General features: G+C 42.0%; 1 protein-coding gene across 2 annotated transcripts in view; it reads right to left on the bottom strand.

Annotated features, from left to right (window-relative positions):
• The window catches only part of ARHGEF26 (Rho guanine nucleotide exchange factor 26), a 128,600-nt gene that overhangs the window by 15,312 nt on the left and 92,575 nt on the right, over positions 1–20,713 (bottom strand). For both annotated transcript variants that reach the window (XM_045539510.1, XM_045539511.1), the window contains one exon: positions 10,354–10,563. In XM_045539510.1, the coding sequence (XP_045395466.1) occupies positions 10,354–10,563 (210 nt within the window). The remainder of the gene's footprint in view (positions 1–10,353; positions 10,564–20,713) is intronic.

Below are 20,713 nucleotides of genomic sequence, written 5' to 3'. Positions count from 1 at the left end.
TTCACCCTGCCGCCAGTTTCCAGAAGTCCAGATGAAATCTTTCACTCCCGTGGCACGCTGCCTGGATGCTAATGGCATCCCTTAGACACGGCGGCCCCTCACAGGGACTCCAGAGGATAGAACAAGACGCTCCTTGTTGCCCTCACTGAAAGGAGCCGCTGCTTGAAACTGCTTCAATGGAGTCCGTCCCACCCCCTCTTAGATGCTGTCAAAACCACAGGACTTCCCCTGGGGCTTCCAAGAGCCCTGCCAAGGAGCTCCCCCCACCATGGAGCGGAAAGCACTCCATCTCTAACGCAGGGACTAGACTCACTTGTAAGACAGAATTACAAGGCCAAGAAAAACCAGGGCATAGACTTACCCATTATTAAATTTAGATATCAAGTCCAGGGCTTAGTCACAGACATCTATTTTCTTCAGGAATGATATGAAACAATCGAGATGAATTCAGTCCACCACACACCCAGTTCATGAACTTTTCTCTTTGCTCAAAGTGACAGAATAACCAGGGCTGCACTAACGTTAACCTGAAGTGTATCACCTTCCAAGGCTGGCGTGACCCCTCCTTCCGCCAACCAATGCTCACTCTGCACAGGCCCTGTGCTAGGCTGGGGGTGCAAAGTGAATAAAGTGGAGTCCCTTGCTCTTCACCGCCCTCAATACGAAGGAGAAGACAGACAGAGAAACCACACACAAAAGCCAAATACGGTGTGCAGTGTGCTGAGACAGATCACTCTACCAAAATACACCTGACCCAGGGGTAGAGAAAGAAGACCAAGTTGAGAAAAGACTCTTTGAACTTAACTCTCTATAAATGCAGTCCTTCCATAACCCCCAAATTCTCTACGCATGGCATGAAATAATGTCGCGACAGTTTCCTACTCAGCTGTGGTAGCAGCTTGTCCTGCCTCTCATATAATTAAGCACAATAGGTTTAAACGTATTTGCAGAAAGGTCAAAGATATAGCAAAGTTCAACTTTTCACTGAATCCAGAGATCTGCTAGAAAAGACAGATAAGACACTTAGAAAGTAGAAAGTAGGCTTTGAAATAACAGAGGCAGGATTGCAAATGAGACTGCAAGGAGTAGGACTCCCGCTGAGGACTTCATCGCTGACAGGTTTTCCTGATTTCTCAACAGAAGTGCAGAGACCTTAGGTGCTCTTCAACCTTCCTTTACTCTGTCCTAAAATGGCATTTGACCAGTTACCTTTTGTGCTCCTTCTCACAGCCTACCAATTTACCTGTGGTTCCTTTTGAAACTTCTATGCTCATGGCCTTTGAAAAAAAGTCCCTCAAGCCTCCATAAGGAGTGGGATTGTGAAGATGGTATTTCTTGTTCATTCTCTCATTCATTCTATTCAACTTGATTAGTTAAAAAAAACTGATCCATGAAAGAAAACCCACAGCATAACAAAAAAAGTCATTAATAAATGCTGAGACAAGGCTTTAGAAAACTAGATACCAGCTCAACTTACCTAATTTTAAAAATCCAACCAAAGCAAAATAACATCCCTACGCTCACTAAAAGAGTTCTAAACTGTAGGATTTTGACATGTTGTATCATTTAAATCCATTATTTCTTATTTATCATATTAAGTAGCTAAGACCTAGAGTCCAGTCCAGAATCCTTCAGTTAATCTTTACTGTGGTCAATTATCTGTTTTCTCGCCAATAAAAGACTGATCCTATCACCTCCCTCCCGTCCTGTTGGGATCTTGATGAGGATCACATAAGATCAAGTACTTTCATAAGCACTATACAAATGTAAAAGATCATTATTGGATTTAGAGTCCAGATTTGACAAGCAAAAAACTCTGTAACCTGCAATAAATACATTTTTTTCATGTAAACTTCTCCTCTTTATATTGTGATTTTTCTTAAAGGATGAAATATATGACTATGTCAGAGATACTATTTACAATTTTATTCCATCCCATTTATTCTTGTTAATTAAATCATTAACAGAAGCAGGAAGAGCTCAAAGGCTCCCTGCAAACAATGCCCCTTTATCAGGAGGGCTAGGAACTGGCTGTCTGGGTGGCTGACAGCACCAACCACATTCATTAGGCTTCTAGCTCTCTTTGTGAGAAGTAATTTTGAGAAGCGTCTTTGATTATGGTTTAAGATGATCGTATCCTATAACTAAATACAATGGGTGAAGAAAATTCACGTTCACTGAACACGTCCTAGATGCCTCATCACAGTACACACTGGACCCAAATGACATCCAAATTCTATTGCAAGTGCAGGAAGCCAAGGATGCCTCTTGCCACAGCCTGTCGCCTGAGCCAGCTGCAGCTGTCTGGGCTTCATTTTAATGAAGGCAGACAAAGGGGTCTCTTGGGCTCCCACATTCCTCTTGAAAGGCCCAGAGGGAAAAAAGAATGACAGTGGTAAAACATTCTTCCTTTGTCCTTTTATAAGGAGTAAGCTTTTGTATTTTTCAGACTACTGTCTCATCAACAATACAATGACTTAGGGTCTGTGGGACAAACAGATTTAACGGTATACACGACTTAGATGTATATCTTAAAAAACATTTGATCACATCCTTAATGGCAAAAGTTGAAAAACAAGTGGAATTTGGGGAAAACTTGCTCCAGTGGCAACAAAAAGGACAGTCAACAGAGACTGATAGGAAGCAGTATTTCCCTACACGTGGCCACCTTGTACCGGATATAGAATTCTATGTTTTATATATAGGATATTCTATGTTCTACCTGGTCTTGGACATAGAAAAACTAATTATATTAATTATGGGTGAATTCCCAAAATATATATCAGGAACCTGCTGTGTACAAAGACAAGACACAACCGTAGCTGAGTTTGGGGATTAGTCATAGAACAGTGCAGGATTGGTGAGAGAGGAGAATGGTCAGGAGGCAATCAAGGTGGTTCAAAAGGTAAGTGACACGGTTGACCTGCCAAGGAGGCAGTGGGATGGAAACATGCAGAGAGATGCAACAGATTTTCGCACAGGAAGACCTGGCAGATGATGGGTCTGTTCTCACACAGAAGCATCAAAAACGGCACCAAGTCTCCAGGCTGCGTGACGCTGAACAGTTTCAGTGAGACCTTTCACAGAAACGGGTGTGCGAGGAAAGCAGCGGGTGTGTGATGACCGGTTTCAGACAGGCTGCCTCTGAACAGAAGGAGATGACGAATAGGTTACAGGCGTAGAGCAAACAGAGGGAGCACAAATGAGAGGATGAGGAAGGACAATCTCAAGAAGGAGTTTAGTGTGAGAGAGCTGGAGGGTCAACAAGATTAAACGATACCAGAGGTAAAGAAAGAGGGAGACTGGACTGCTGGATGTGAAACCAGAAAGCCACCGTTAATCTGACAGAGAGGCCTCAATAGGGTGGCAGAGGAAGACGCCGTATCAAAGATGGTTAAGGAGTAGCGCAACACACAGCGCCAGCCGCTCGAGCCAAAAATCTAAAGCATCACCCATTCCTCTCTCACTTACTGCCACCCCAACTCATCCAACCCATCAGCTGGTCCTGTTGTTGTTTCTGCCTCCAAAATGTACCATTTCTATCTTCTCTGCTGTACAGTGGTCCGAGCCAACATCAGGACTCCCTGACTACTCCAGTCCTAACTGTTGTCACTGACACTTCTGCCCCACCCTCCAACCTCCCTCACCCCAGCCAGCTGTGGAGCTTCCTACGATGGCTTGTGTGGCTCTAAATCAGTGCTTCTCAAAATATCTGTGGTGGAGAAACAGGCCCCATTCCCCAACCCACTGGGGACCAAGTGTTTTCAGAAATACAGTAAAAATGAATTGCTGTTAAAATCATCACATGCTTTGATGCCTCAAAATTGTCAAATTCCTGTAAGTTTTAACTGCCTTTGCTCACACCGGGCTGGTAACGGTCTGAGGTCTGATGGCCACAGACAGCACTGGAACAGCTCTGGTGTCACATGATCTGGCCTTCGCTGCCCTCTGACCACCCACCCTCTCTGGTTCATTTTGCTCCTACCACATTTGCCATGTGCGAGCCAGGTTTGACAACTTCAAACTTGTTTCCTTAGGAGTTTTTTTGTTTGTTCATTTGTGTTTAGTTTTTGAGACAGGGTCTCTCTCCGATGCCTGGACTAGCATGCAGTGGCATCATCATAGCTCACTGCAACCTCAGACTCCTGGGCTCAAGTGATCCTCCTGCCTCGGCTTCCCGAGTAGCTGGGACTACAGGTGGGCAGCACCATGCCTAGCTAATTTTTCTATTTTTTGTAGAGAAGAGGTCTCACTATGTTTCTCAGGCTGGTCTCAAACTCCTGGACTCAAACAATCCTCCCTCCTTGGCCTCCCAAAATGCTGGGATTACAGGTGTGAGGCACCGTGCCTGGCTGCTGTGGGAATTTTGCACTTGCTGTTCCCTTTGCCTAGAAGATTCTGGCTCTACATTTTCCCAGGGGTTGACTTCTTCTTGTCACTGAGGGCTCAGTTCAAATGTCACCTCCTCAGAGAAGTCTTTCCGTCCCACCTAAGTCAGAGTACATATGCCCCCCAGCATTTAACATTCCAGATCACATCACCAGCTTTATGGTCTTCGCTGCACTTACCAATACCTGAAATGATCTTTTTTTAATTTTTAATTGGATCAAGAAGAAATGCTTTCCCTCCGTCCCAGCTCACTGTAGGCCAGGCTGACTGCAGAAGCTCACTTTCATTCACAGTCGCCTGCCCCGAGGGCAGGAAGCACAGGGCGATAGGTTTCTCACGTGAATATAAACCTAAGTGAAAGGATCTGGTTTCTGTACTGTTCACTGCTACATCCCAGCTCTCAGAATAGCACTTGACAGGATATAGGTGCCTGGTAAAACTTCACTGAATTAATTAATAAACAAAGAAAAGGCCACTCTCTTGCGAAGTTCTGTAAAGGGAAGGAAGGAGACTTAAGAGTGGGTTGGGGCCAGATGTGGTGGCTCACGCCTGTAATCCTAGCACTCTGGGAGGCCGAGGCGGGAGGATCGTTTGAGCTCAGGAGTTTGAGACCAGCCTGAACAAGAGCGAGACCCCATCTCTACTAAAAATAGAAAGAAATTAGCTGGACAACTAAAAATATATAGAAAAAATTAGCCAGGCATGGTGGCGCATGCCTGTAGTCCCAGCTACTTGGGAGGCTGAGGCAGGAGGATCGCTTGAGCCCAGGAGTTTGAGGTTGCTGTGAGCTAGGCTGATGCCATGGCACTCTAGCCTGGGCAACAGAGTGAGACTCTGTCTCAAAAAAAAAAAAAAAAAAGAGCAGGTTGGGAGTCAGGAGTAATACAGTGGAGGGCATATTAGACAGAAAACATAACAGGAAAAATGAATTAACAAGAGGGGCACACATGGCGAGCATTTGGAATTCTCAGAGAGGAGACTGCTACGAGCAGTACTGAGAGGTTCCTTGGCAGACAACAGACTTGATGCGGGCCCTAAGAGAAGAGACATCTGGCAATCCAACGAGGCCTAAGGAGGGCATTCGAGGAAGTGAGAAGAACACAAGCAAAGGAACAAAAAGGAAGTTTCAAGTGGAAAATAATTCTTGGGATGCAATATCTATTTAACATTTAATTATAAAATATTTCAAACCACATGACATCCTAAATTTATCATCTGGGTTTCCACAAACTTGTATTTTTTTAGAGTCTATGGACTTTCAAATATTCCCTATTTTAGTAGTTTTTCACACTTAATAGCAACTGACTTCCTGGAGTATTCCTCGAAAACTTCTGGATTTCCAAATTCAGAAGAAGGCTAAACTGAGCAGCAGGGTGGGGATGGAACAGACTACTGGTTGGCAGCTTCTCAGTAAGAAAATTAAAATTTGTTAACAGAAAGAGGGCTGGATGGTGAAGAGGGCCAGGTTTAGTTTCAGCCTTGACAATATATCACTTCCTATATGGCTTGAGGCAAATCACTTCACCTTTGTGAGTCTCATTTTACGTGGGGAGAAAAATAACAGAGTGGGGCTATGTATATAATTATATGTGCATATTTATAATTATATATGATGTTTCATAATATTTATTTTATAATATTGTAATTATATATAATTAGGGTCATCACATATTTTATTGTCTACACAAGAACCTTTTGAGAGTCAAAGAGAGTGCTATTCATAATTTTGCTAGGATAATAGACATGAACTATTGATTCTGGGGAAATGGAGATGTCCAGTCACCCTACCTACATGTTTCCTTCCGCTCTGAAATTCTGTCCTTCTCTGGGAGCACTCATGGGTCCCTTCTTTATGTTCTATAGCTGGCTCAGTGCCTGGCACATCCCAGATGCTCACTAAGTGTTTGTCCCATTTTGTTTTGGTGAGCATGTCTGCATTCTTTATGTCATCAAAGCCATTGATCTGTCCTTCCACAATTTCATTGTCTTATGAAGTTGAATTTTCCTTGTGCTAAACAGCTGTACCCCTCCTACTGCAGATTTTACATTTTTTATATCCCCAGGCGGCCTCTACTAACAACAGTTTTTCAGAGAAGGTAAATATTAATATTTAGTGACACCTATTCTTTTTTCAGGTCAAGGAATAAGTAGCCAAAGGATACACCTGACTGGTCTGAAGTTCTGCAACTACCAAGGCCAGAGTGGTAGTGAAAACCTCATTTTCTCAGCTAGATTGCCAATGGACCATATTAACCAAATAAAACATAAAAGAGAAAAGCTAAAAAACATACACTCATCGATACATTTCACAAATCTTAGAAGCAAAGAACACTTTCTACACAGAATAAAACTTTGATTGGTCAAAAGCAGGTAGCCCAGAGCTGACCTGCATATTTCTAAACACAGCATGTGACAATTTGCTAGGCTTTTAAACGGCCAATTATGTTTTTAAGGAAAGTGATCTTTGGCTGCAGTATATTTTCTTTCAACACCAATGCTATCTTATGTCATATAAGCACTTGTCCATTTATTTACTTCTCAACTGCAATTGAGGGCAGGGGCAGGGAGAGTGAGGAGAATGAAAGTGTCACTCCTTCTGTATCCAAGGAGACCTCTGCCCCTTCTGGAATGTACTCTTGATATTAATTAAAGAACTACAAATATGAGTCATACCCATGGGTTTACGGGTGACATAATTAAATATTCTGAGAACATGTCTGGCTGAGGAAACCAACATCCATTCAGTCTATGGAAAGATTAAAAGGCAAGAGGATGAAACAAATGCTACAGAATGTCCCAGGAAAGGATCTAGCCTCAGTGTGAAAAGAACTAGACTTGTCAGTTTACTTCCTACTCTCTTTGAATAATCTAAGAAACAAGTGGTGGAGATTTCATAAATTATGAATGAAATAGTTAGGAAAAGCTCTGCTGAGATGTTGGCAAGGCCCCGAATAAAGAACAAACAATCCTTGTAAACAGGGAAAAAAGAAAACACAAGACAAAACCAACAACATTTTCACCATTACTAACTATATGAGGAAAGGGAAGTCTCTCAGAGTTTCTGAGAATTTTCTAGAATGTCTGGACAAGTACTAATCTCCAAAGTGTTTAAATCTTTCTCATACTTGATGTCATATAAAACCCAAAGCTCAGACATATTAAATTCTGTTTTTAAGACAAGTTTCCCTGCATCAAGGAAGTCTAGTTCTGTTTTCACTGGCCGAGGAGTTTGAATCACTTTTAGAGTTCAAGTAGTGTCCTCCCTCAGCCCCAGCCTTGGGTGTGTCTCTTGCTGGTCACCTCTCAAACCAGCAAGCGACACATCCACACAAGCTCTCCTCCCCAGGGCAGCAAACACAGGGGGCCATACTTGGGCATTTCAGCAACGTGAGGGGAAAAACTCTGGGACTTCAAAGAAAGGCATTTCTTTGTTTTGTAAATACACACATGAATGTGAAGCTCCTTTTCTCATTCATTCATTCCCTCAGCTAACTCTCAAGTTCATTTGGAATATTCTACAGCTTCACATCAAGTTGTCCTTCTTGGTTTTTGCCAGCATTGAAGTATTTCTAGTGCCAAAAGGTATGAGATGATCATTTAGCATCTTATGTGGATGCCTTGTAATTTTCACATTTTTCTTATGCCTCTTGGCAAGATTCTTTGCTTGGCCAAACTTCAGTCAGGCTTCTGAATCTTCTCCTAGGCCCACCTGTGCACTTCCTCATGAAACCCAGTTTGAGCAAAGAACCCTGCTAAGTCAGTTTAGCAAGAACCCCCCCACACCCCCTCATCCTTGATATCTGATCAGATTACTCATCCTCCACCCCTCCTGCCCCCCAGGTGATGTCAGAACACCTTGGCCTGTCTTCAGTAAGAATCCTGTTAGTTCAGTTTAGCCAGAGTCCTCCTTGACCCTGATATTTGCTCTTAGTAATTTTCCATCCACTGACCCTCACACTGCTCCTTGGCTATGAATTCCCACTCGCCCATGCTGTGTTCAGAGTTGAGGCCAGTCTTTCTTCCCCACCGCAAGACCCTGCTGCAGTGGTCCCCATACCTACTGTGATGGTCCTGAATAAAGCCTGCCTTACTGTGCTTTGACAAGTGTCACTGAATAATTTTTTTTAACATTCTCTTTAATGACCCAGGAGTGCTGTTAAAATCACTCTTAAAAAGTAGAGACATTGGCCAGGAGGTGCAGTGGCTCATGCCTATAATCCCAGCACTCTGGGAGGCCAAAGTAGGAGGATCACTTGAGGTCAGGAATTCGAAACCAGTCTGGGTAACATGGTGAGACCCTGTCTCCAGAAAAAAAATAAAAATTATCTGGGCATGGCGATGTAGGTCTGTAGTCCCAGCCACTCAGGAGGCTGATACAGGAAGATCACTTGAACCCAGGAGTCTGAGGTTGCAGTGAGCTATGATGGCACCACTGTACTCTAGCCCGGGCAACAGACCGAGAGGCTGTAGAGATATCTCTCTGGGGTGACTTTTTCTAAGATCTTGCTACAGTCTTAAGGTTGTTATTTACCAGCTGCTGATCCATTCTGACCACACCCCATGGGAACCTTGGCAGATGAAGCCGGGAGACATATGTAGGAACATGAGAGGACAAAAAATTAGGGAGCTTCTCCTTTCCCTCCACTGTTTCACCCTCTGACCCAACCTAATATCTACTCATGGTAATTGTTGAAGCAGAGGTTTCCAGGTTTCCAAATAAATAAATTGATAATTATCTCTAAATGGACCAAAAAATCACTAGAGTAAACTCAAAAATCAAACCCTCCCCCCTCAACCCATGTGAGTGTTAGGTAGATAGCAAGGGATTCCGGGTCTCCTAGGGACAAAAGTGGATGTTGTTACCCCTATCTTAATCCTGCCCCACTCTAATTCTCCATACCTGGGGGAGGAGGAAATACCCTATGAATCTGCCAATCAGAACTTGGTGCACCAGCTGCAAAAGAATGCAGAGGACTCTCTAGCCCCCGGGCCAAGCAGCATGGATACCATAAAGTCTGGAAACTGACGTAGAACAACCTGCATGCATAGTTAAGGCTCAGGTCATGTGACTTCCAACTGTCCAATCAAAGTGGTTCCACCGTGACATCTGAGCCACAAGGAAGTTCAAATCTGGGCACTATAAAACAAGACACAGACCATAACTAGTCCCTCTTTTTCCCCTTCCTTTTGCTCTCCCTTTAGTGCGACAGTGGGTCCGGTCGTCATCCGTGGCCCATGCATCATGCTTTGTAAACCTATGTCTTGCTCTTGCCCTATCATCCTATCTTTCTCTCCTCAATAAACCTCATTTTTGTGCTTGCCTAACTTTCGAGTGTCCGGTCATTCTTTGGCCATGAGCACACCAAGAACTGACGTTTCAGACTGAAACCTGACGTGAGGACTGATTGCACACTAACTGCTGGTGAAACTCTGGGCACGAACAGGATGCCTGTTCTGCCTCTGCATACACTCTGGATTGGAAAGAGCATTCATCAACACATTTCCCTAAACTCAGTAGCTCTTCTGACAGAAATCATTGAGCTTTCTGCTGTCTGGTTGAAAGCAGGTGACTGAGAAATCTAAGAAAACTTATGGCCTAGACTCAAACTACCAATTGAGTCATATTCCCTAAGGCTGGTGGGTCATATATTTTTGTTAATGAAAAAAGTAAAATGATTTTTAAACCACTCTATTAAAAAAAACCCACATCACCTAAAGCCTAATGCATCTATCAGGACTTACAGGGACAAAAATAACAACCATCTCTTAAGACCTCGAGAGATCACAATGAAAAGAACAACATTTGTATAAAGCACCCAGATGCAGTGCTTGGCACATAATAGGTGCTCAACAAAAAATAAATAAATAAATAGTAGCTACAGGTTTTAGGGAGTCTGCAGAGCAAGGGCAATTGGAGGAGACAGACATCAGGTATTCTGAAATCCATTCCTAACACATACTTACTGCGTCTCAGCCCCTAGCAGCATTTCCACTTTCTCATTCGCGTGGTTACTAAGGACTGTCAGAGTGAAGAGGTGACTGGCAGAGCTCTGTCTCGAATAAAGCATCGTGGAACTGTTCTTTCCCGGAGAAGAATTAAGCTCTTCATTGTCACAAGATTCCACCAATAACTGATCTCTTAAGGAATAATCGTTGACGTTGTAGCTTTCTTCACTATAAGGAAAAGGGAAAAGAACATGTCAATTATTCTATAGACTGTGACATCGTCAGTTTTCAAGTCACATTTTGGAGGAAGGTGGCAGGGAGTAGGCAGGAAAAGAGAGAATGACTTATTTTTAAAAATGTATTGGAATCTGCATTATATCTACAGATTATGAACCAACGTAACCCCTCCAATTAAACCTAATTACTACTTTTATGTATGTAACATTCCAAATTGCATCTCAAGTATAAAAGCAACACTAAAAAAATACTAACCTGTCTAGGTTTCATTAGATGTCATCCTAGAACTTTTATAATAAATGATACTTGCATGCGTCCTGGCTTCGACATGTATGCCTCCCCAGCTCCTACACCTCCACGTAGAATGAAGAGGTAGGTGAGTCCTTGTTACCTACCCACGCTCTGGGTAGGAAGGCCCTACGCTCCAACCCCCACCTCCAAACAACCGTGCATGGGAGAGAAGACCCACACAGGTCCGCTTGCTTCTGGCAAGCTGCCCAACCCATCCTCTCCCATACTCAGCCTCATCACCTGCTTCAGAAACCACCGGGACTAATCCTGCCACGCCCTCTGTTGCTGCTTATGCCCAGTACCCATCATTTCTGTGGACTCACCCCTGCAGCACTGTGAACATGCCTAATCTGGCCCCACCTCCTTCAGCTCCTCAGCTGGTTCCCGAACCCCTTCCACTGTGCCGTCTGTGGATGTACCTCATTTAGGGAATCCAGTAAAATCTCCTAAATCCTCAGCCTCTTCTCTGAACCCTCCCTCCACCTTCTCATCATAACAGAAACTGGGCTTTCCCCAGAGGACACTGCATCCCCTGAGGGCTCTCTGACTGCTTGCTTTTCATCCCTGCTTCCAGACAACGACCACTTCCTCCTCCGGAGGAGTCCTCAGCTTTGAAGCTCATGCCCTGGGTCTCTATCTCACAGAGTCATCTGCAGACCCCTAGAGCTCACTCTGGATCCTCCTCCACAAGTTTAATTGCTGGCTCTGTCTCCCCACAGCACTACTTCCTTCTTGAATTTCCCTGTGGAGGATCCTTCCATTACCCTGAACCCGCGGCTCCCAGACTTCCTCTTCTCCAATGATCTTGTTCTCTGTCCCACTTCAGCCACTCCTCCGCAGTCATACCTTACGCTTCATCATTACCATCAACTACAACCTCTCTGTCATCCCAGTGTCAAACATTCCACTCTCTAACCAGCAACCCCTGCCTTTCCAACTCTTCTCCCATAATCCTCAACCCCAAACAATTATTTAATCCACTACTTCCTAAACCCATTGAGTCTACCGCCTCTTTCTTTGTTCTTCAATCCCTCATGTCCTCTCATTCATGCATGTTAAATTAACCAGCTTGGATTTCTTAGCATCTGGTTTTACTCACTCCTACGCTAATCTCCTGGGTTGTACTTGCCTGGCAAACCCCAAACCTGGTTTAATACTGTGCTCCCTCTCCTCTACATCTGCACCCTTGCAGCCAAACATGGGAGAGCTCAGTAAATAACTGTTAAACAAATGGATAAATATGGAATAAATTCTAGTGTATTCTAGGAACATTGCATTATTACCTTATTTAATAATAAACACAAAGGTATGAAGTCAGGGGAGCTAAGAGAAAAGAAAAATCCTTATGCCCAGTAAAATATACTAGGAATTTCAGAACAGGTCACTTTGTACTTCAAGATTTCTTGGAATTTCTTTAATTCAATGGTGGGCATCTGCCTGTACACCACTTCCTATAACTCTCTTTGAGAAACTTTATAATCTTTCCTAAAATTTTGTTTGATAGATTCTTCCCTCAAAAAACAGCAAACAGTTATCATCTATAAAAGCAAAATATTTCTTTCTGATTAAGGCTATTTGTTCCTAGGGTAGTGATTTGTATTAATTAAAAGTTCATGTGACAAGATTATCTCCAAAGCTCTCCTGAGACAGCCTACAGACCAACATATCCACACCCAGGATATACAAAATATTTCTCATATCCAAAATGAGACTTATCAAAGCACATATGATGTTTATAAAAGGAGGAAGCAGTTTATAAAAGGAGGAAGCAGTGTATAAAAGCATACACTCTACAAACAAATATGGTTCTATTATTAAAAGACCAGGTTTATTAGAAACACAATAGTTTTTAGCAGAGCAGAAAAGGTTTATAAGGCTGTATAGATACCTGAGACGTGCATTTAACAGCCCAGGACTCAGGATGAAAACCAAAAAGCAAAAAACAAAACAAAACAAAACAGCATCAAAACAAACAAACAAAAAACCTCAACAACATCAAAACAACGAGAAAAAGAAGATGAACTGGGACCTCTTTGTTACTGTCCTCTCTTTGCACCTCCTGGTTACTCTTTTGGTCCAATTTACAAGTTAAAAAAGATGACTTGTTAGTCAAAGTTACCTGTTTCCAGTTAAAAATAATTCTTCTTCAGAAAGAGAAATTGGTAATAGTTAGGCAGGGCCCTAAACAATGACATTTGCATAGGTATTGCAGGTATTTCCAAAGAAATGAAAGTCAAAGAAATGTATATGCTATAACATCATCATTCAAGATGACTCAAGTTCCGAAAAGTCTTCAGCATAAAGTGGTTTCACTATTAAGTTGCCTCCAACAGAATTCAAGATCAAAAGTTCACAGGAAACTAATATAAACTGATGTGAATAAACTACTTAAGTCTTTTTTTCCTCTTAATTGTCCAAGTTCATATTTTCTAAATGTTTGCCTAAATATAAACAACTGCTAGTATATTTCATAGATGCTTTCAATCTTTGTTTTCTGGGGATACAGACAGAAGAAGTAGATAAACTTTAAAAAACATTTATTAATTGTTCTGTTAAGCAATGACAACTACAGTGCCATTGGTTAAGAGCTAGGGTGGCTGTTTGACTCAGTTTATGCTTGTTGTCCTCCCAACTGTCCAGTTCAAATGATAAACTGCAGCTACCCTACTCACAGCTATGTGATTTCATCTCAAGTGTCCATTTCCACATATCTGCACAGCTGTGTCACTGAATATGTCTGAACAGGGTTTGGACTTCTGATCCAAAATATTAATAAGATACAGGAAACATACTGGCCTGTTTGCTTTTTAACTGATTTACCATCAATCATCGGATATCATTATTTTATCTAGTCTATTAAACTTCTGCATTATATAATAAACAATGTAGGTGTTTATAACTTTTTCACTACTCTTTTAGTGAATTTAATATTTAAAAAACTTGATTCCATTAACAGTAGTGAACTAAGTTGATTATTTATCCTCATTGGCTACCATTCAAACCCAGTGGAACAAAAACTGGGAAATAAAAGAGAAAAGAAAGGGGAAAAAATGGAACAAAAACTGAAAAGCAGCTCACTTGCTGGCTCGTGTGTTCTCCCACACACTTAAATATCATGAAGGTTCAATATAATCGTGGGTATCTCTCCCTCTCTGAATACTGAATGGAATTTGTTCTCCGTGTGTCAGCCAGCACCTACTGTCTCTCATCCTAATTCAGAATAACAACTCTGTGTTGAAATGATGTGTCTGGGCAGGAGAGGAGACTCTGTAGCCAGATGCAGCTGTGTACAGCCCCGTTTCCCTCTTCTGCTTACCCACCCGTGGCCAAGAAGGAGGCTGAGCTGGGGCGGGAAAGAACCCCCTTTCCTGAGGGAAGCTGACGCCAATCAGACTTCCCCATGTTTGTCTCGATCATTTAACAAACATATGGTTTACATAGTCTCTGAAACAATTTGGATCATGTAATTAGGAAGTTAAATTGCTCAGAAAAAGGCAAATGGGAAAACCACCTTTCCTTGCCTGGAGAAGTTTACATGGAGACTTCCTTCGATTGTCTTATATGTGCTCCAGGTTAACCAGCTGCTCATCAAGGCTGTCTGCTCTGCGCAAGCAGCGGCCGCTATCAGATGCAGCTATCGAATCAAATCTATGTTAAGTCTGTTGCTCCGTGTGTAGACAATGATGGGTCTCCCTGTAGAAACACACTGAAAGTCCTAGTAACCTCTTTTGAGATTTCTTCTTCTTTTAAAAAAACAAAATAAAGAACTACTAGCAGAGAACAGGATAAGATGGTAAACACATACTTCAACTGTTCCTTCTGGAAGGTATTCTTTGTTAAGCAGCTCAGTGTTTGCTTCTACTCTATGCAACATAACATCATGGATAAAAGAAAATGATACACTTTATTGTGAATAGTGGCTTTCTTAAAGAGATTATTACAAAGCACTTTAACTTTCTGCCTTATAATTTCTATAAAGATAGGAGTTTTTCATATTGGGCACGTATTTATTACTTTCAAATAAGGAAAACATTTAAAAACTGCATATAACAAAGACACATTTTTAAAACACCGAAACTATACCTATCCATATGCAGTAGTGAGCACAGGAATAACAGACACCAACTTCAGCACAGTAGCTACTCTAGGAAGGAGGAGGAAGAAGGATGGGGGAGGGAATTTGGGTAATCTGTGCTATTTTCTATCTTTTTTTGTTTAAAAAAGAGAATCTGGTAGAAAATTAGTATCTATTAAATTTGGATGACAGGTATGTTAGAATTGATGATTTTCTGCATGATTTTCTGATGATTTTCATGCATACTATTTCACAAGTAAAAGCAAAAAATAATTTTTTAAATCAAAAATGCATAGACATGAAGACGATCATCACTCTAGGTGTCTGTGGATGCTGAAGGATGTAGATGAAGTGACTCCTGGGTAATGGGATGTCTTTTCTGCCCTACTAACAACTGACTACGGGCAGATGACATCACTGACTGAAAATATACCACGAAGTGAGAGTGAATTCCGTCTAGCGGTTAGATTAAAAAAAAAAAAAAATGCTTTCCTATGTGTGAACAATACCCAGTTAGAAAATATAATGAGGAAGTCACCTTTTTCATAATAGCCACTAAACTCTTAAAATATTTAGGATTAAACTTAACAGGGGCATGAGTTGAAAGACAGATGAGTGAAACAGAACAGTGGGTTCATGAGCTGGCACAGACATGTCTGCGGATTTAGTATACCACAGAGGTGACATTTCAAATCAGTGAAGAATTCATGGGTTAGTCAATAAATAATAGTGAGACATTCAGGGAAACATCTGAAAGATGCAAAAATTTTGGATCCCAATCTCACTCCTTAAGCCAGGATATTTCCTTGGACCCAGCTCTGGCTACATAAGAGACGTGAAGAAGAGGTTGGTGATGGGTCATCTTTCTCCTGGGCGCAGAACTATCAGGGCCTGCCTCCTGATCAGCGAAGTGCCTTTAAACATGCATATGCTTTAGGGCACGTTTCTGCCTTAACCATTTTTTTAATTATTATTTCAGCATATTATGGGGGTACAAAAGTTTAGATTATGTATATTGCCCATCCCCCCCCCCACCCCGAGTCAGAGCTTCAAGCATGTCCATTCCTTTATTAGCAAACATCTTAGGTACTTACTAAGGATGAGTAGAAACGGGAAACCACAGGCTCGTTGACCAAGATGGACCCAGGAGGGAGAAAGGAAGGATGGGGAAGGGGAAGCGAGGCGAAGGGTTAGATTGCAAAGATCAGCTTTCCCACAGCCCGCTTCTCTCAGCCCTAGCTGTGAGAAGTCTCACATACCCCTTGCACTGTTCTGGAACTCTCTTTTATAGCCCCAATATGACAGATGGAAACCCACACTGCACTTCCAAGTCTTCCTTTTGTACAAGAGTTAAATTAAATTTAAAAGGAAAGATGCGATCAAAACACAATGATTTTCCACATATATCCTCATAGTGACACTTAAACTTTTTACCTAGTCAGTAGTTCCCTTTCCATAGGCTTTTTTGGAAATAATTCACAGTTTCTCTGCCCTAAAAAAACCTTTACTAGAGTCTGCTGGTGCCAAGACAAATGTCTCCTAAGCTAGCAGCTGTCTGTGTTTTCACAGACCCTGTGACTACAGGCCAGCGAAATGGCTCTGCAAGGCCACCAGGGCCCAGAGCCCACCAAATCCAGTGCTTCTGATTTCACCACTATTCTGCCCAGTGGTGCAGAATCTGATGACACTGAAATCCCATCTTCTAATGCCTTCTGTGACATTCCTACGTCACCCTTCTTTGGGGTCACTCTCCAAGGTCCTCTCCCAGACCCCCTGCACAGGGATTTAATGGCTCTGCCATTCTGTCAGTAGTGCTAACACAGCAGCCCCTGGGGTTTTATGAGATCAAAAGAAATTCTTCCTATTTTCCTCCAAGACATGTATGACAACTCTTCCTCTGCAAATTTCAACTTGTTCCCCTTCTTTATCTAAAAGCATGATTCCTAAATCCTCACACTTGATCTTGTGCTTAACTGCAATAAAAATACTCTAGTTGAACTTCGCTGGGATGGAGGACATTGAACTACGCTGAAATTTATTTCAAGTTAAGGGATTAAAACACCTTTTCACCTGATTGAGGTAGATTTCAATTTTAAAGTTTGGTTTTAGGATTATACAAAAAAGTTTTTGAGTTTTAAAGTAATGAAGTATAGTAGACTAGGTAAGAATACAGACTTGATTCTAATGTCTGGTAAGAAACCCAATTCTATCACTCATTTGCTTTGTCAGCTTGAGTAAGTTACTGACCCTCTCAGTCTTCTCATCTGTAAAATGGGGACAATGATACCAACCTCACTGGATTATTGTGAGCATTAAATAATACATTTATTACCTCACTGTGTGTAAAGCTCTTACAATCATGCCTACCTTACAGTAAATATCAGTAAATGTTAGCTATTATTTTTTATTTTCCTAATAGAACACCATCTATTTACATTGCCTGACATTCTGCTAAAAGCCTGATAATTATATGTGCTTTGCAAAAACATAAGTGGATTAAATATAATTAGAGCTAAATACCTATGTCAAGAAATTCATAATTTGGCAAGCACTTTGACCAGCAAAACAAGGCACAATATTTACCCAGAAATTAGTTTCAAAGCCTTACTTGCTCAGTTCCTCAAAATAATTCCGAAGACTAACAAACATGCCACAAGCATCCTATTTCATTGTCAATAATACAACAAATACTGGAGATGAAGAACACATTTGTGGGTAGGATAAAAAAAAAAGCTGGCCAGTGATCCACAACAGGACCAGGAAGCCCCAATCCCTTTACCACGGATTGCCAGATTCCACAGCCCAGCACCTCTGTAGCTGCCCATGGGATGCCCTGAACCCATCGCTTTTTTTTTTTTTTTTTTTTTTTTTTTTTTTTGAGACAGAGTCTCACTTTGTTGCCCGGGCTAGAGTGAGTGCCGTGGCATCAGCCTAGCTCACAGCAACCTCAGACTCCTGGGCTCAAGAGATCCTACTGCCTCAGCCTCCCGAGTAGCTGGGACTACAGGCATGTGCCACCATGCCCGGCTGATTTTTTCTATATATATATTTTTGTTGTCCAGCTAATTTTTATTTCTATTTTTAGTAGAGATGGGGTCTCACTCAGGCTGGTCTCAAACTCCGGAACTTGAGCGATCCACCCGCCTCGGCCTCCCAGAGGGCTAGGATTACAGGCATGAGCCACCGTGCCCGGCCAACCCATCCCTTTTGACAAAGAGGGGATGGGCAGCTCCGAGAGGCTATCAGCACCTTACCGAGGCTTTTTCTCCCTGGGATAACCAGAACTAAGCAAGCTCTGAAGAGTAAGTAGGCAGCTTCTTAAGTGGGTAAAAAGTTACTCCAAATTACAGAGCAACCCCACTTCCCCCACAGCCCCCCACACTTCAATACAAGCGTGCCACCACTGACTTAATTCACTTTTTTCAGCCACAGTGTTGTTGTGTCTCCTAATCAATTGTGAGCGATGTTGCAAGAAGATCACTGCTACAAAAGCATACACGATTCACACCAATTTATAAAAGAAAGAATAAAAGTTGATCAATAGTTATCTGTCACTCACTTGCTGTCTGACGTGGGTTTGATGGGGAGGGAAAGGCATGGAGTTAAAGGCATTTATTCCTAAAATGCTCTTATTCTGGAGGCCTTAAATCCAGGTCTGGTGCCAGAGTGTGCCACAACCTTCAGCTGTGCAGCAATGGGATAAAGATTTTAAACCAGTTTTTTTAAACAATAAAATATTCTAGAGGGTAGAAGGGCAGTAATCTGATTTATGGCAAGATCTTTAGAGAGAGAGAAGCACCACAGTGACATCAATGACAGTCAGTATGTATCGGTCACTTAGCAGGGACTGTGCACATTCACCATGGTAAGAGCTCTATGTGCATTATCTCATTTAATTCTCACAGAAACTCCATGATGACGATGACATTATTAAACCCATTTTATATACAGAACACTAAGGCTCTGAGAGATTAAAAGTAACTTGCTGAAAGCTAGGATTTGAGCCCAGTTCTGTCTGTCTGACCCCAGGCATTGACATCATGCTTCTCCGTAGAGGCAGCTTTCAACACTGGATGGCAAGTCAACTCTCCTTACAGAGGAAACAATACCTCACAACGTCAAAGGAATCAATGGTGCATGGGGTGGTAGGAGAAAAAGAAGAGGAAAAAGAAAATGGAGCTCTCATGTCTCTTCTACCCATCTCACCATCTTGAGTTTAGAACCAAATGCCACAATAGTTAAAAACAACCAAGTTTTAGGTTCCAGGAATCAAAGAGCTTTGAATCAGTCTTACTACCCTTCCTTTATCCAAGACGCTCTTAGAGTTAATTTCCTGAGGAAGGAGTTTTATTCTACAGAGGAAGACAGATAGTATCAGTGACTACAAGTTTTTATAATGGGAAAGAGCATTCTCATGGAAAAACTCAAAAATGGCACCAAACCACGCCATGACCCTTTCCAGAGAGCCTGCGCAGCTTTAAGCCCCTGGGCATTCAAACTACTTGGGAAAACGCAAGTTCTAACTTAAGTCCCTCATCTTATGACAATGACCTGGTAGTTTTCTATTATAGAAAATTATTTTTATAAAACCTGAGGATTTGTAACATGTCACAGAGCTCAAGTTATGTCAGTAGGTACAATGTTTATGGAAGCAGGAATCAGGAAGTGAACATCTCCTGCCTTAAATGACTGCAGGAAGGAAATGTTATGAAAGGGAAACTCTTCGCCAGATTCAGATGCTGGGTCAGCTAAAGGTAGAGGAAAACCTGCAAATACAATTTGGTAGTGGCTCCAGTTTTCTCCTACATCCAGTAAAACTATAAAAATACTCAACAAAAACTTGCTTTGGAAAGGGTGTTTCTCAAAACAACAAAAAAGGTGTAAGTTTCTAGGTTATTTTTCCCAATAACATTATAGGATGAGGGGAAAATGTGAAAACAGTCTAGAAAAATGAAATCAAGAAGTGATGAAAACAAAGAAATTGAGCCTTTGGAATCAGAGACTCAGATTAAAATCCTGGTTCTGCTGAAAGATCTTAAAAAGATATTTTATCTCTTTTCCCTCAGTGTCTTCATCTGTAAAACGGTGATAATACTAGGTGACTGTGAAAACTCAATGATATGTTGCATATGCACTTTGGCACAGTGAACGGCACATGGTATGTGCTCAACAACATAGGCTCTTAACACTTTATAACTATTACGACTGATCTAACTATAAGGAATACCTGGAAACATCATGGCTAGATCACTTGGGGGTAGGAGAATGAGAAGAAGAATGAAAAACAAACCAGGAGATGATCTCATTTACTGTCATAGATAACAAGACTATGCTAGCTTTCAGCATTCTTTTGGTATTGTGCCTAATGCCCAGACCAGACCCACCTATCTGCATGCTCTAAATGTGTTGAAGGGCACACCTGGGCTGGTGGGAGCAAAAAGGCATGACCACTGCACCATACCTGGATGACTAGCACCAGCCAAAAAGAGCCGAGTTCTAAATCTCCAATCACTTCTGTCTCCTTTGAAACTGATGCCTCCATCCCATTTATCCTCCAAGGTGTTAATCAGTACTTTTAAGTTGCTCTTTCTGCTTCCAAAACTACTTGTATGTTAATAGGTGTTCTGTGGAAAAGGGATTTCCTAGTTGTGCGTGGAATTATCTACCATCTAATCAGCTGCCATCCTCTCCTGCCTCCTTGGCCATCGAGGCCCTATGTGCCCAGCCCCAGGGGATGCATCAGGACCCCTAAAACAAGCACAGCTCTTCCATTTC

This window comes from Lemur catta, chromosome 1, assembly GCF_020740605.2.
Source record: "Lemur catta isolate mLemCat1 chromosome 1, mLemCat1.pri, whole genome shotgun sequence".
Classification (NCBI taxonomy): Eukaryota; Metazoa; Chordata; class Mammalia; order Primates; family Lemuridae; genus Lemur; species Lemur catta.
The sequence above is the reverse complement of the archived record's forward strand: the minus strand, read 5'-3'. Positions and strand labels throughout refer to the sequence as shown.